Here is a 14941-nt window from a genome sequence, read left to right as displayed (position 1 = left end):
CCTTTCATTGTGACCCTGAAAACTGTAGTGTGTGGGTGCATCTGAATTCCATCCTTTTCTAAGAAAAGTTGGACATATTTTTACAATTCAGTATTGAATAATGAAATATGAGCAATTTAGATTATGCACAACTTAGAAAAAGATAGGTTTAAATAACCATGACTGATGTTTATGCTGAGAGCAATTTGTTGATTATAGTAAATCAAATGTCTTTAATATGCCAAAATATGTTTGTATATGAGAAGACATTTTTCAGTTTCATGTTTCTTGGGTATTAGCTTTCTGTAAAATGTTGGCTTTACAAAATCTTGTCTAAAAGTTAAAATAGGTTTAAAAAGCCCTGAAGTTTTAAGCATATTGAAAAAGGGTACTTATATATAGCCAAGCTTAAGTTTGAACTGAATATAATGTTTTTGGACATTTAAAATGTATTATAGCTTAAATTTATATTAAATGCAGTTAGCCACATTTTAAAGTGTTTTTTGACCTACTTAAGTAGGACTTTGTACATCTTTAGCTTATATGTAATTTCATTAATCCATTATTTTTTAAATGTGGTTAAAGAAGTGTATGTATATATGACCATTTCTATTGAAACTTGTATGTCATGTATTTAAAAATATTTGTAATTACACATTTGTAATGATACTGTTGCAATTTAGTACTTTTTATATAGCAACTTTAAATATGAGGTGGTGGGGGCACAAGAAAATAAGGCAAAATACATGTAGAAAAAAGTCAGAACAGTTCTGTGCAAAGTTTAGTGGATGTAGATTGACCTCAAACCCAAGTTTGTACAATAACAGTATGCTAGCTTTAGTGAGGATTCCTCAAGCAATGAAGCAATCTTATTCATTGGTATATGATTGCATATTTTCCAACTTCTCCCACTATCTCCCTCTCTCTCTCTCTCTCTCTCTCTACACACGCACACAAAGGTTTCTCCGGAGTCTTTCCCCTCCCTTCATCTGGCAGTCCGTCACCCCTCCTCCTCCAGCTGCTGATGGTCTGCTCATTCTCCTCAGTGAGAGCACAGCACACACACTCCTTCACAACCAGCCTCCTTCTCTCACATACACTCGTGTATGAAGCTTTTCCGGCAGTATGTTCAAAACTGGATATACCCCGAGCAGCACAGATTTCTGGAACATTTGAACAATTTGAGCACTCAGCTGAGGAGAAGGAAGATCAACCAGCATTAAGGTATGAGGTGTGCTTGAATGAGCCACTGAGGAGGGGTTTTTCCTCTTGACACCGAAAGCTACTGAAGTTTTGCACATCAACAATGAGTCTTAAGAAGAGGAAACCAAGCATGGTGTTCAGCTGGCACAAGTCTTTTGCTATCCTTGCTCCTTGGAGGAAAGGTAAGTTGTGTGACTCAATATGCGATCTTTTGCTTTGAATGCATGAAGTCACCCAGTCGGCTCCATGCAACACCTGGATTTGCAGCACAGGTAGTAATTTGTCTGGCTGAGGTGTTGGAGGATATTTAGAAACCTGTAATTTGAGCTCTGAGTTGTTATCTGCTTGGTTGAACGTGTTATCTTCAAAGAAACATTCATCTAACTATCATCAGATGAGTTCCACAGGTAGTTGGGCTGATGTCATTTCAATTAAGTTAACTCTAAAAGCTGAGCTCATATAGAAAACCCACAAGCTTTAGCCACAGACTTTATTATATATGCAGTGTTGTTTTCAACTGCAGTTGTAAGTGTTGCTTTGGTGTTAACTAGAAAAACATGTGGCAAAACAAGAGGCAGATTTGTGTTTAATTAGTAAGAAATTCAAATCAAACATCAGCTTAATGAGAAACAATTTATAAGCCGTTTGTTTTGTTTTAGTGTAAATCACAGAAGCATTTTGTCTAGACTTTATATTATGCAATTGGAATTGCGATTGTTCTGTTTCAGATGCCTTTCTACACATCCTATAACCAGAATGTTGAAACAGTTTATGAACATATAGCAAAACCTAAAATATCAGTTATATAAAAATTGAAATCGAGAGATTGAATACATAATCTGTTTCTATTAACTGTAAAAATAATTATATGATCAATAAGTTATGACAACATATGTTTTTACATTGCTTTAACTCATCAAAATAAGTTAACCAATTTTCAACTTTTTTCATAGGTTATACAATTGTTATACATCTTAAGATTCAACTCAGTTAAGGCAGCAACTTCTTTTCAGTCTATCATCCATCTATTGGTTTCTGGACTTATAAAGCATCAGTACATTTGTATTTCAAAAGAACTAGAGAATAAAGAGTTTTGTGTAACTTAAAAAAGTTATAATAAAACATTTATAAACCCTTTTTGGTTGTAATTGGAACCTTGCAAAACAGATATCAATGGGATTGTCTCTCATGTGAATGTTTATGTCTTATAAATTAGTTTAATAAGCAGCTGTGATTCATGACAGTTTAGATGATCAGTGTTACCATAGAGGAAGACAGTGAGGTAGACAGGTGTTTCAATCTCAAGCAAAACTCACATAAGAAACAGAGTGATATCAGATGTGAATGTTTTAGTGGTGACAGATTCTTGAGAGGGGCTCTTCTCCTCTACTTGAGTTATATTATACGTGACTCATAACAGCAACCAGGCACAGAGTCAAATTCTTCATGCGTAGGATCAGCCAGTGTGTGAAATCACAGACACACATGACTCAGTCAGGTAAAACGGATATGAAGCTGTCCTGAAGGGACAAGACGAGAGATGTCACCATTATTGTAGTGACATTCAGATTGAGAGGGTCTCACAGAAAAATAACTCTTCACTGTTGTTTGTCAATTTTGCATTACTTGTACCCTGTGGTCATAAGTGGAAAACTGTAAGTAGAAAATCAAATTTGACTCTCTCTCAAAAAAAGGGGATGGGGAGAAGAGTGGGGTTAGTTTGCCTGAAGGCTTGACTGATGTTACTGCTCCTGCACATTCTTGCCTTATCCTAATGCTGTTAGATAATGAAAGACTGGGCCGTTCAGCTCACATTGATAATGTGCTTCTGGAAAGACTCCTTAGGGTCAAAACCATTGCCTTGGGGGAGCACAGGGAAAATGTTCTGGCATTGTGATGAGAGAGACAGAGAAGTGTGAGGCACTAAAGGTCTGCTGGCTTTAGATTAGGAAGAAGGGAGAAAAGGTGTAGGGCTGTATTTCACACCTCATCAAACCTGACATCTGGCCTCTGTCACCTCCTTCAGCAAGGAGCAATTCAGACAGAAAAGTCAATGGATTACAACTTTATTTACAATCTGGGAATCGTGAATGTGCGGTTTGCCCATAAGAAATTCATCTAAATTACACGAGGTGTTTTTGGGTGGTTGTTTTTTTAATGTTTTGCCCCTTGGGAAAAAGAAGTGCACTTGATTGTACTGAATTGCACTTGTAGTGTACTTCAAATCTTAAAAGTATATATTTTAAAAAGCTATACTTGGAGATAATGAAATAAAAGGCAACTTAAGTGTACTTAAGAGTACTGTACTGTTTCTTAACACACTTCAGTACACTTTAAAAAATGCTCTAATGTCAAATTAAAAGTTTCTCTTTATAGTACATTTTAAATCATTGTTTTAATAATCTTTTTCCAAGTTTTAAAGAAGTACACTTATATTGATGTGTTGACTTACATACTAAAGCACTTGTGCATACTCGATTATAATTTTAGTGTTACATTTAAACTAAATTGCAACTTCATTATTACAAATGTTCATCATTACAATTTAAATATATGACATACACGTTTCAATAGAAATGACATTAATGTATATTTTTACCATAAATTCTTGTCAGAACATACTTCAAAGACAATATTGTAATTCTAAAGTTACATATAAAGATGAACTTAAAGGGTTAGTTCACCCAAAAAAGAAAATTCTGTATAATTTACTCACCCTCATGTCGTTACAAACCCATAAGACTTTCGTTCATCTTTGGAACACAAATCTTCAAATTTTCTGAAGACTCGACCACTTTATATGATGAACAGAGCAAACCTCATTGGTTCTTGCAGAAGCTCAAACGTTCTGCGTAACACGAGAATGAACCTCATTGGTTCTCTCACGTCAAGCAAACTTGTTTGAGCTTCCGTTTACCATATCTGATGTGTGAGTTGATGAATGTTTTTATGTGAATAAAAGCCTAAATTCAATCTGTTCATCATATTAAGCGATTGTGTCTCTTCAGAAAATTTGGAATAACCTCTCAATTCATATGGATTAGTTTTACGATCCCTTTATGAACTTTTTGAAATGTCAAAATGGTAGTTGCGCAGAATGTCAATGGAGGGACAGAAATATCTCAGACTTCATTTAAAATATCTCCATTTGTTTGGAACGACATGAAGATGAGTAAATGATGCAGATCTTCAGTTTCCATTCAACCACTCTATCAATAATAATCAACGGTATGATTTAGCACAAAGGGTGAAAAAGAGGTTAAAATTTAAAAATTTATTAAATTAAAAATTTGAAATAGTAATACTGATGCAAGTCTTAAATCTTTTTATTTATTAAATATAATATATAGGTTCCTAGGTTCCTGTGTTATGGCTTGTAAGGCCAGAACTTCAATGCTATGTTAAAACAGTCCATATATGGATTCTAGCAAACCGATTATTAGCTCACGTGCTCTCGGGGTCATTCAGTCTGGCCACCCATGTGCTAACAGGGTTCTGACATTCTCCTGGCTGTAAAAATAGAAGACCTGCCCTGGCCTGCCTCTGACCTCTCCACCCATAATCACAATGGATGTGTCTACAGACAAGACCGTCCCACTATACTTATCCCACTGCATCCCCTAACAATACTGTCAAGTAGCTGAAACTCATTTAGAAAAACGCTGCACTTCAATTCAACAAAAGCTGTGGTTTTTTAAGCTAAGAACTATTTTTGGTTTACAAATGAAGATTCCTAAACAGAGCTCATACCACATTCAGCATGCTAAGTTTTAAGGCTTTACTCATGAAAGTAGACAAAATGTATGTATCCAAGACCATTTATCAGTCATGAGCAGTAAATCAGAGTACGTAATATTTATGGAAATGAACACCCTTATAATTATGATAAAATAGGGTGTCTGTCTGCATATGGCTTCAGTTGCACGTCATGTCAGACATGATGATGTAAAAAGAACTGATGAACCGGTTCAGAGAAATGAATCAGACTTCCCATCACTGTCAAGAGTGCATAGCTGTATATCATCGTACTGACTGATTATACTAATAATGTCAGTTAAACTGAGTCTGTAGGCTCTAATGTTGTGTTAGTAAAGCAGAACTCACAAACATAGCAGTGTTGAAATGTGGTAAACATGAGTGGGTGAGGCCAGATGGAGTAAACATGTTCTTGTCGAAGCTTGTGAATTCTTCACATTTCATCCCTGTGAATGTTTCTATCGAGGGCCTTTAATGATTGTCACATTCTTCATCTCAAATGAATAGCAGCAACTTTTGGTTATTGAAGCAGACTTTTCCTCTCCCTTTCAGGACAGATAATTGACACAATATGTTTTGAGTAGTTATGTCTCGCAGAAATTCTTCAAATTAAATATTTATTAGACTTTGCATTAAAAACATCACTGACCTATAATATCCATCTGGAACATTTCAGTATGTTTACCTTCACACACTTTATACTGGAGCAGATGATTCCAGGATTCTTGAATGTGAACAGAGTATTTTATCAGCTCAAAAATGTGAGGAACTTGCCAGTTGTACACAGTGAAAAACATTCTCCGCTGACCTAGAAGAAAAACACTACTGCAGGTGGCATGTGACTAACAGTGCTGCTTTAAAAGAGAGAGAAGAAATCAGTGAATAAGAAAATATGCACAAAGTAACCTCAAAAGATTATGGAGGCCCATTTCCGCCACACAAGGAAAAGAAATCATGCTTTGGTAAATAATAATTATGACATAAAAAGCCAAAATTATAACATACTATGTCATAATTTTGAGTTTAAAAATGAAATGATGGCATAAAAAGTCTAAATTATGAGATACTAAGTAATTATGAGATAAAAAAGTCGAAATTACAATATACTGTCATATTTGTGAGATAAAAAGTCAAAATTAGGACAGTGAAAATTGAGAAAAAAGTCATTACATGAAAAGAGTTTTCATTTATGTAAAAATTATGATGTTTTATCTAAATTTTGACTTATGTTATAGTTATAATTTTAACTTTTATCTCTTATCTATAATTATAACTCAGTATCTCATTTATAATTTTGACTTAGTATGTAAGAAGTTTGACTTTTATGTCATAATTTTATCTTTTATCTCAAATATGAGAGTATGTCGTAATTTAAACTTTTTATCTCAAAATTATGACTTATTATCTCATAGTTTAGACTTTTTATGCCATCATTTACATTTTAAGCACACAATTATAACAAAGTATCATGATGGACTAAGCAGTATTTTGTCTTATGTGGCTTCCAAAGAAGACTGACAAAGACTGTCTGCAAAATGATGTGTCGATATTCCTATAGTGTTGTACCTGCCTTTCACTCCTGAAATAATCCCCCATCAGATTTTTGCAGCCTCCGGAGTGATAAGGACCAGAAATATGTGGGGTTTGATTCCCGCCAACACTATCATTGACCTGTTTTTATTTTCAATGCATTATACTCTGCAGAATGAAGGACCTTAGCATTACTTACATTCCTGGCTGCCAGGGGCTAGCGAGGGCTTTTTGATCTCTCTTTACAAGCGGCCACGTCTGAGCGATGTTAATTGAAAACCGAGGGGGATTTAGATGCTGACTACTTGCCCCTACTGAGTGGCATCAAAAATGTCCCACCATCAGCAGTTCTGTAGTCTCAGCTGGAGAGCACGGGTGTATGAAAGACTGACCCAATGGGTCGGTCTAATTGACCTGTAGAAGTAAATTAGCTAAAATATTATTCAGGGCCTCACATAGAGAACTCCAATTACTGTATGCTTGGGTTTCATGTTGGGACTGCTTGTAGGTAATTATCGGACAATATAAAGTTTTTTTCAGTCTCTTATGTTTCATATTTGTATGGCATGGTGCAGAGTAGCCCACTACTGTAAACTCTGATTAGACTAAAATGCTACTGTATTTGGATGTTTCTTCAGATATTATAGTGTCTTCTTGTACTCATCATGGACAGACACATTAAACTTGAATTCAACCTAGTTAGCAAAAAAAGGATTAGAGTAATATGAAACGAGACCTGTTTGTTCAACACAATCTCATGAAAGTGCGTATATAGCACAAATTTTATTTCTCGTGCCATTCATACACCAAAAATAGTTTTTGCGTGCAAACGATAGGCATTGTAAACCCATTAGGATTAGGGGTGTGTAGTGTGTGCATATTACACACCATAAAGTGCGTATCATACACATGCAAAAACAATTTTTGGTACGAGAAATTTTATGTGGTAAGATATATATATATATATATTTTTTTTTTTTTCATTTAGATTAGATAAAATTGAACAACGAAGTCTGTTTGTAGTTGATTTTACACAGGAATTACTGGAGTCCAGGTGTTGTGTACACACATGGGTGAATGAGAAAGGACTGTAAAAACACAGGCACTGATTTGAATGGGAAAAAACCTGGAGCAGAAGCAAAGGTGGTATGACCTCACGTAATTGAAACACTATCAGTGTTTTCACAGTTACTATCCAATCTGAAAAAAAAAAGATAATAAATTATTTTATCTTAGAACGCATGGGAGTGCTTATTATTAAAATTGACACAAAAAAACACTATTGAGCTGGGAATGGCTAAAGTGGCTATTATTGTTATCTTTTTCAAGGCCTCATGAAATAATTTAGCCTACCATATGATTTCTAACCTAACATTGTATCGGTGTGAAGAGTATGTCAATCTTTGAGGTCAAGGCTAAAAGCTGTTTAAAAGCCAATTTCCTCACAGTATGTAAATTAGTGAAGCATTTCCTTCTAAAAATATTCAGAATGAATATCCTGTGAATCATCTAATTAACCATTCATTTCCACTCCACTGAGAGCCTCTCGTCACACCTCTTCCTGACAATCAAGATAAAAGCAAAACAAAACAAGAGACAACAAATAAAATAAAAAACTAAAAGAGAACTGTGCTATATATATTGATACTTTGCACGTGACGTCAGTTGTACTGGCTGGCGGGCAAGAACGTCATTCTCTAGCAACGAAAACCAGTAAACTAATCAAGGATCTTGCCAGGACGTTGCCAGTTTTAATATAAAAGTTGGTGTTTTGAGGTGTACACGACATGCCAGATAGTTGTTGTGCGATTGGATGCACTAACCGCGTTTGTTGCCCGCCAGACATCACGTGACTGCAAAGTATCAATATATATATATATATATATATATATATATATATATATATATATATATATATATATATATATATATATATATATTTATCTCGACTGACAAGTGCATTTAAAAGTCCTCCACTTTTTTCAGTTGAAGATGCAAGCACAGACTTTTATTATGGAAACAGTGAGATGAAGAAATTATATGAATGACACCTGAAATGTATTAGATTTCTAATACTATGAAAGAGATGAGCCTCATCATGAAGCTAATGCACAGATCAGAGATTAGAACAGGACAGAACTATATGGCTCTTTGTAGAAAACTGACGCTAAAGAATGCTTTATAGTGAGATAAGCTCTCTTCTTTCTGCATAGGAAAGCATGTCTGCATACAAATTCTTTTGTGAGCTGAAGTATGCAGTGAAATTTAGCTTTACTACTGTCTCTACACAAGTGAGAATTTTTCTAATACAATGCTTTAAAGCTGCTAAAGTGTTTTTTTTTTTTTTTGGTGCAATTTGAAATATTTTCCCCTATCCCAATTTAATGTTTAGAGACAGATATAAGTCCAGAAGATAGTAGTTGGTTTCCCTGAGAAGTGTAAACATTATGGCTCTGTGGTGATATTGAAATATTGCTGTTTGTTTGAGCATGTTGTCCAGCCAATGGAGTGAGTTTGGTTGGGGCAATCTGTTTGGTAGACAGGGGGAGTCTTCTGGAAACCAGTTTGAAAATAATCATAATTTTTGCATTTCCATCTGGTGGTACTAGTTGCGCATTACAAAATTTCAAAATAACTTTAATAGGGATAATGATTACGGGATTTTATGAATTGATGGTATTTTATGATTTTAATATTGTGAAAGTACAAAATTATTAAAATGTTTTTATTTGTTTTGCAGGTAAAGGGGATATTGTTTTAGAGAATGAAGTTGTACTAACAAAAATGAAGCTCCTCAACAACTTCCCTGAGAAACTACTAAATGTTGAGGATTCCATTTCAACCATCTCCATTTCAATGTCTGAGCAGGATAACAGAGAGCCTCTCCAGGCTGATGAGGTGATCTCCATCCATAGTGCTGCTCCTGATACAACTGTGACTGAATCAAAAACAGACTATCTATCTTCGATTTTTGCTGATTCTGAGCTTCAAAGATTATATAAATTTGAATCTGAGGACTCTGGGGTAGAGATGACTAGTGGAGCAACTTCCCCATCCACCCCAACTGGTTCAGAGCAAAGCTTTGTGGTCCACAGTAGAGGGTCTTCATGTGACTCTGGCAACCTGAACTCTCATGTACCTGCTGACAATCCTCTTGAAGACAGTTCAGTCTTTTTGGAAACTGAACAAATATCTTGTAAATGTGCTGAACAAGATACTCTTACCATTCTGGGAGACAGAAGAGAGGATGAGAATGCTGCTGATGATGATTTAATAGACCTGATAGCAGATTCAGAGAGGTCCGAGGACAGAACCCTGAGGAATACCATGGAGAACTGTGAAGATGAAATTGAAATCATATCAGCACAGGTGGAAATAACAGGCACTGCAATGGCTGAGGACACGATGTCAAGGAACCAGTGTTCTATTGAAGCTTACGATGGTGAAACAGGACCTGAATTTCAGCAACAGCCTTTGAGGAAAAGCACAACCAGCAACAGCTTGGATGAGTACATGGAAGAGTGCTGCAGGCTAAGTGAGGTATAGCAAGCATTTAAATGTGATTTAAACAAGAACATTATGCTCTTTTTTACCTTACTGCTATGAATTATACAGCAATTATGGGAGAATTATGTTTTTTTATTAGTCTTTTCTAAAGATAAGGTATTTTTAATGAAAATCAAAAACAAAGGCGTGTACTGTAAAAACAGTTACAGATATGTAGAAATGTCTATCAAATAGAAGTAAACATCTGAAATGGTGTTTACCTATTTGACTGGAAAACAAGGCAAAAACACTGATTAAGATTTTTTTGCAGTGTGATTAAGAGATCCGCAGTCTAAATAATGTCTTTGAAATTAAGTTGTTTCATACCCCAGTGAAAATCAGAGTGAAATGCTCTTCCTGCCAATCAAGTTCACAACGATCGTTTACCACTGCTAAACACAACATAATATAATTCTAATTGCATCCAGAAGTTAAGCACTTCATTGACATTATGTGAACTGAAAACAGTTTTGAATTTTGTTCTTAAAATGTAAGATGCAAGTGCAGAATGTGAAATTAAGCTGTTTGAGAGATGAAGAGTGTCAGTGAAATGTTCATTGTGAACTTGGTAAAATGAATAGCTTCTGTTTACAGTTTAGAAGCACACACATATCCTTTCTCATTAGCCGTAATGACGGTCTTTCCGCAGCTTGACGTCATCAGCTCATCACTGAGTGTGCATGCTATGACCAAAAAGGAAAACAGGATAAAAGCCTTCCTGTCAGCAGTGTTTCCGTATAATTTTTTTTCTTTCAAAAGAAATGGCTTCTTTTAGCATTTCTGCTGATTTGTAAAAAATTTTCCCCACCAAATGAAAATATAGCACACATAAATGAGCACACCTCAGCTCGCTTCCAACTGGGTCTAAAACGTTGTGAGCTTGTCCACTTCCGACCACTTCCAGGTAGTCGAAAACGCATTCAACCGGATTGCTTCCATATAGTAGACATTTATGTGGTCGAATGTGTTCGAACAGCCACAAAAGACCGACAAACTCTCTGCCTACGGACTTGATGCGTAAACATTATGGGAAGCGCACTAACCAGACGGGATTTTAAACTTTGCCGGCTGGAGACCCAAGTTTGGTTTGAAGACAAAAAATGTACCAAGCACAATGTTCTCTCACCATTCCTGATTTCTAACACGCACTCAGTGTTCGGCGTGGTCTTGCGGCTTCCAGAGCAGAAAGCTGATGCTCTCCGTGTGTTTTTCCGTAGTCAATGGTCACGTTCATTTGTAAATTGCGTGAGCTTATTTTGTCCATTAGATCGAAAGGCCTATAAACCCTCCCTTCGAAGAAATCAGGACAGAAGTTGTTTAAAGTGGACAAAAGAGACGTATTAAAATGCCAGTGGCCAGTGTGCCTCCCTCATCTACTTTTGATCCGATCGACCAAATCGCATCTTAATAGCAGGTGTAAACAGGGCCTGAGATGTGTGCTGGAGTACAGTTTTGGGAGCTGAGAGGATGTTCTGCGGGGTGTGCTGTACAGATCTCTCCCCTTTAACGTGGCCGCCACATCACACAGCACCTGTTCATCTGTGTTGAGAGAGCATGCAGATGGCTGAGTCGATTACAGCTGCAACAGCCAATGCAATGCCTCTCATTTGGACTGTTTCCCTCAGTCCACCATGCTCGTCCAAGCCTCCCTGGATGCATCAAACAGGTGTCAAATAGCTCAAATTACTCACATATTTATCCAAATAATGCCTCTTTGATAGCTCCTAGGTCTTTTGGTGGCCAGTGACTGGACTTTTTTTTTTTGACGAATGGTCGACTTTATGGGAGCTGCGATGACAGGTAGCCAGGGCGGTAAACTCGGTCCTCATCATCACCTGTCACCACAGCTAATAAGCTAATTCCCTTGCCTGTTAAATGGAGCTCTGTGGCCTGAGGAAGAGGATATTGAAAAGGGACTATGAGCTTTTTTCCCATCCGCTTCAAACATGGCGACTTCAAAGGGCCTCCCTCCTCCTCGTTTCTAATCTGATTTGTTCCCAACTTATGAGGGTAGGAAGGACACAGAGCTACAGTGAAGATTTAACTGTACAGCAGGTGTATGCCAATCACAATAGACTGATTGTTTACTTATATTATATCATCTTTTCTGCACTTATTTAGGGGGAAATTGAGCAAACAGTTTACGCTTTTAAAGGGATATTTTACACAAAAATAAAAATAAATCGTTTAATCACCCTCATTGTCATTCCAAACCTGTATGACCGTGTCTTTTGTGAAACACAGAAGGTGTTTTGAAAAATTTCTTAGTGTTTCAGCATTCCAAACCCCCCATATGTGACATAAAACATGTCACAGTTGCACTTAATAAACCCTTTATGCAGCCATAACTCAAAACTCCTTGTAATTTATTACCAAAAGATGAAAGCATAATCAAATTAGCCAAAATATTTCAGAAATGAATGCACAGGGGGCAGATGATGTACAACTTCCAGTTCTGTGGAGTCCTGTGAGCTCAAATTATGTGTGACCCTGAGCAATCAGATATGGACCAGCTTGTAGAAAGGCTAATTCGCAATATTTAAAGATGGCATTGGGAATTATAAAACACGTAAAAGAGATTTAGACTCTTATATGTTAATCAAATGCATGTGTTCGGCTGGTTGCCAGCTAGCTTGAATATGTTAGTCTCTCTGTATGTGGTATAATGGGACATTAAAAGCATTTTTCAGTCTCGGTTGACGGATGTGTGGAGCAGAGCGAAATATGGTATCAGGGAGGAATGAAGACAGCGTAATTGCTGTTGCCCTTCTGGAGCTCCTCAGCCACCCCCAGGACAGCTACAGCTGAGGAGTTGAATTCCTCAGCTGTAGCACATAAACACAGTCATAACGCCAACATTTCCATAATGCGAGTGTTAGGCTTTAATCTAATGATAGATGAAGCGTGGAGACCGGCGCTGTGTGTGCGACATCTAGCCTCAAACTTTTGGCTGACACTCCGGAATGTGACGTAACAGGTCGTGACACTTAAAGGATTTTCAATGGTTTTCAGATACACAGAAAAACACAGGATATATCAACACATCTAGCAGGACGTCTTTGGATAAATACACAAAGCTTGTTTTGTGAGAGATCATATCAGCCAACAATATTAGTTCTCAGCTTTGTTTAAGGCTCATAACCGCCAGTACAATAAATGAAAATATAGTGCTAACTTCAAGAAGAACACAAGCACCATGTATCTCCCTCAGGATTTAACAGTATCACCTGAGGTCACAGTATTGGGTTGTGATGGGCTGTAAATTAATCTTTAGAAAAAAACAAGTGAACCTGGAGTAATCGTCTGACTCTAGAGGAATTATGCGTTCTGTAGTTTTACAACAGCTGTTTCCATCCACCTATTTTTATGCACATTTTGGGATATTGCGTAAAATAAAACACTGAATGGAAATGCCAAGATGTGCATAAATTCTAAAAATGCACATAAAAAACGAACGCGCTCTATTGATTTTTATCCAATAAGAAAACATGCACACAAACTATGATGGAAACACATTTACCGAATAAATCCCTCGATGCGCAACAAAAAACTCATGTGACTTTGCCAGAGTCAACAGAGGATGTGATTGGATAACTGGACTAACCAGTGGAAGCACCGCATCGCATTGAACCAAACGCATCGCACAGCATCTCAAATGTTGGTTTGATCATTCTGAGATGCCTGAGCCAAAGTCTGTCATCTGAATGATGCATTTTAATTCCCTCTCAGAAGCGTCTCACATCACGTTCCCAAACACCAGCATCTGAACTCAAGATAAAATGACAGCGTTTATTGCGCTTCGTCTGCGCATTTATGATTTAGGATAAAAGAGCCAGTATTTCTTCCCCGATTCCAGGAACTTCCATTTTTGTTACAGATGTTTTGCGCCAATTTCCCAGGAAGTGACAATTTTTGTTCTCTCTAAATCTCATCTAATCAGCTTCTATATCTATATGTTGAACTCACCATTGTTTTCAATGTTCTTGGATACCACCATAAAAATCCATATACCTTTTCCTATATCTCTGAATACACATCTGGTTCCTCATTCCTCTCCAGTTGTGTCATATTTAGTATTGCTTTAAAACAGACCCAGTGAAATATTTCAAATAAAAAAGGATTATTTTCTCAGACACGCCTGAATGGGTTTATAATATCTTCCCTCATATACAGAGCTTATGTAATTAGAAAAATATTGTTTTTGCAATCCAACCCAGAGGCATATGCACAATTGTTTTCCCCAGTTTGTTTTGATCTTCAGTGTACGGTTTAAAAACCACATCCTCACAGCAGAAAGAGCTAAACCATCAATAACCACAACGTCAAGCTTAAGTGTTAACAGCTTTATAGAAAACCATCTCCATGTTTTTTTTTTTTGTGTATATGAAAACATTCCCCGCTTTGTTTCAGGGTCTGTGCAGAAACGCACGTGAGAAACGCAGATCCTTCACAATGAGAAGAGAATCAGGGGGAGAAAGGGAGTGGTGCTTTCCCAAACATTTGTGTCTTCCCTTCTCCTGGGTCACTAGGGATCCTGGGCAAGGGGAAGCAGATAAGATCTGTCATGTTTCTGCAGTCATAAAGGCCTGGAACAATTACTTTCCTTTGGCCACCCCACATCAAGCATCAGTGCTGGCTGCTGCTTTATGAGAGAGCACCTGGTTGTGAGCCACCTGTCTACAAATGTGTAGAGAAAGACTGTAGTTATTGTTGAAGTCCAAGCCTGAAAGAGCCTCAAAGAGACACTTTAACTTTAAGTTTTGTTTACTTTAACAAGGTCTTGTATAATTTTTGGTGTCAAAAAAGTTACAGAGTATAAGTGGACATCAAATGAGATAAGAAATGTCTTATATGATCCATCTAAATCAAATATGGAAGTGTGATAGTGCAGTGTTACAAGAGAAGCATGAGAAAAGTTCATGTTCAA

The 14941-nt window shown here is 36.8% G+C and overlaps 1 protein-coding gene across 1 annotated transcript in view; it reads left to right on the top strand.

Moving 5' to 3' along the window:
- Positions 1-974: 974 nt before the first annotated feature.
- LOC307149446 (uncharacterized protein) overlaps positions 975-14941 on the top strand; it is a 29854-nt gene continuing 15887 nt past the window's right edge. The window contains exons 1-2 of the mRNA XM_079855793.1: positions 975-1364; positions 9209-10008. Of these exons, the coding sequence (XP_079711919.1) occupies positions 1286-1364; positions 9209-10008 (879 nt within the window). The 5' untranslated portion in view covers positions 975-1285. The remainder of the gene's footprint in view (positions 1365-9208; positions 10009-14941) is intronic.

The sequence above is a fragment of the Squalius cephalus genome, assembly GCF_949319135.1.
Source record: "Squalius cephalus genome assembly, chromosome: 21".
In the NCBI taxonomy this organism is placed as follows: domain Eukaryota; kingdom Metazoa; phylum Chordata; class Actinopteri; order Cypriniformes; family Leuciscidae; genus Squalius; species Squalius cephalus.
Note: the sequence above shows the minus strand (reverse complement) of the source record. Positions and strands in the feature narration are given on the sequence as shown.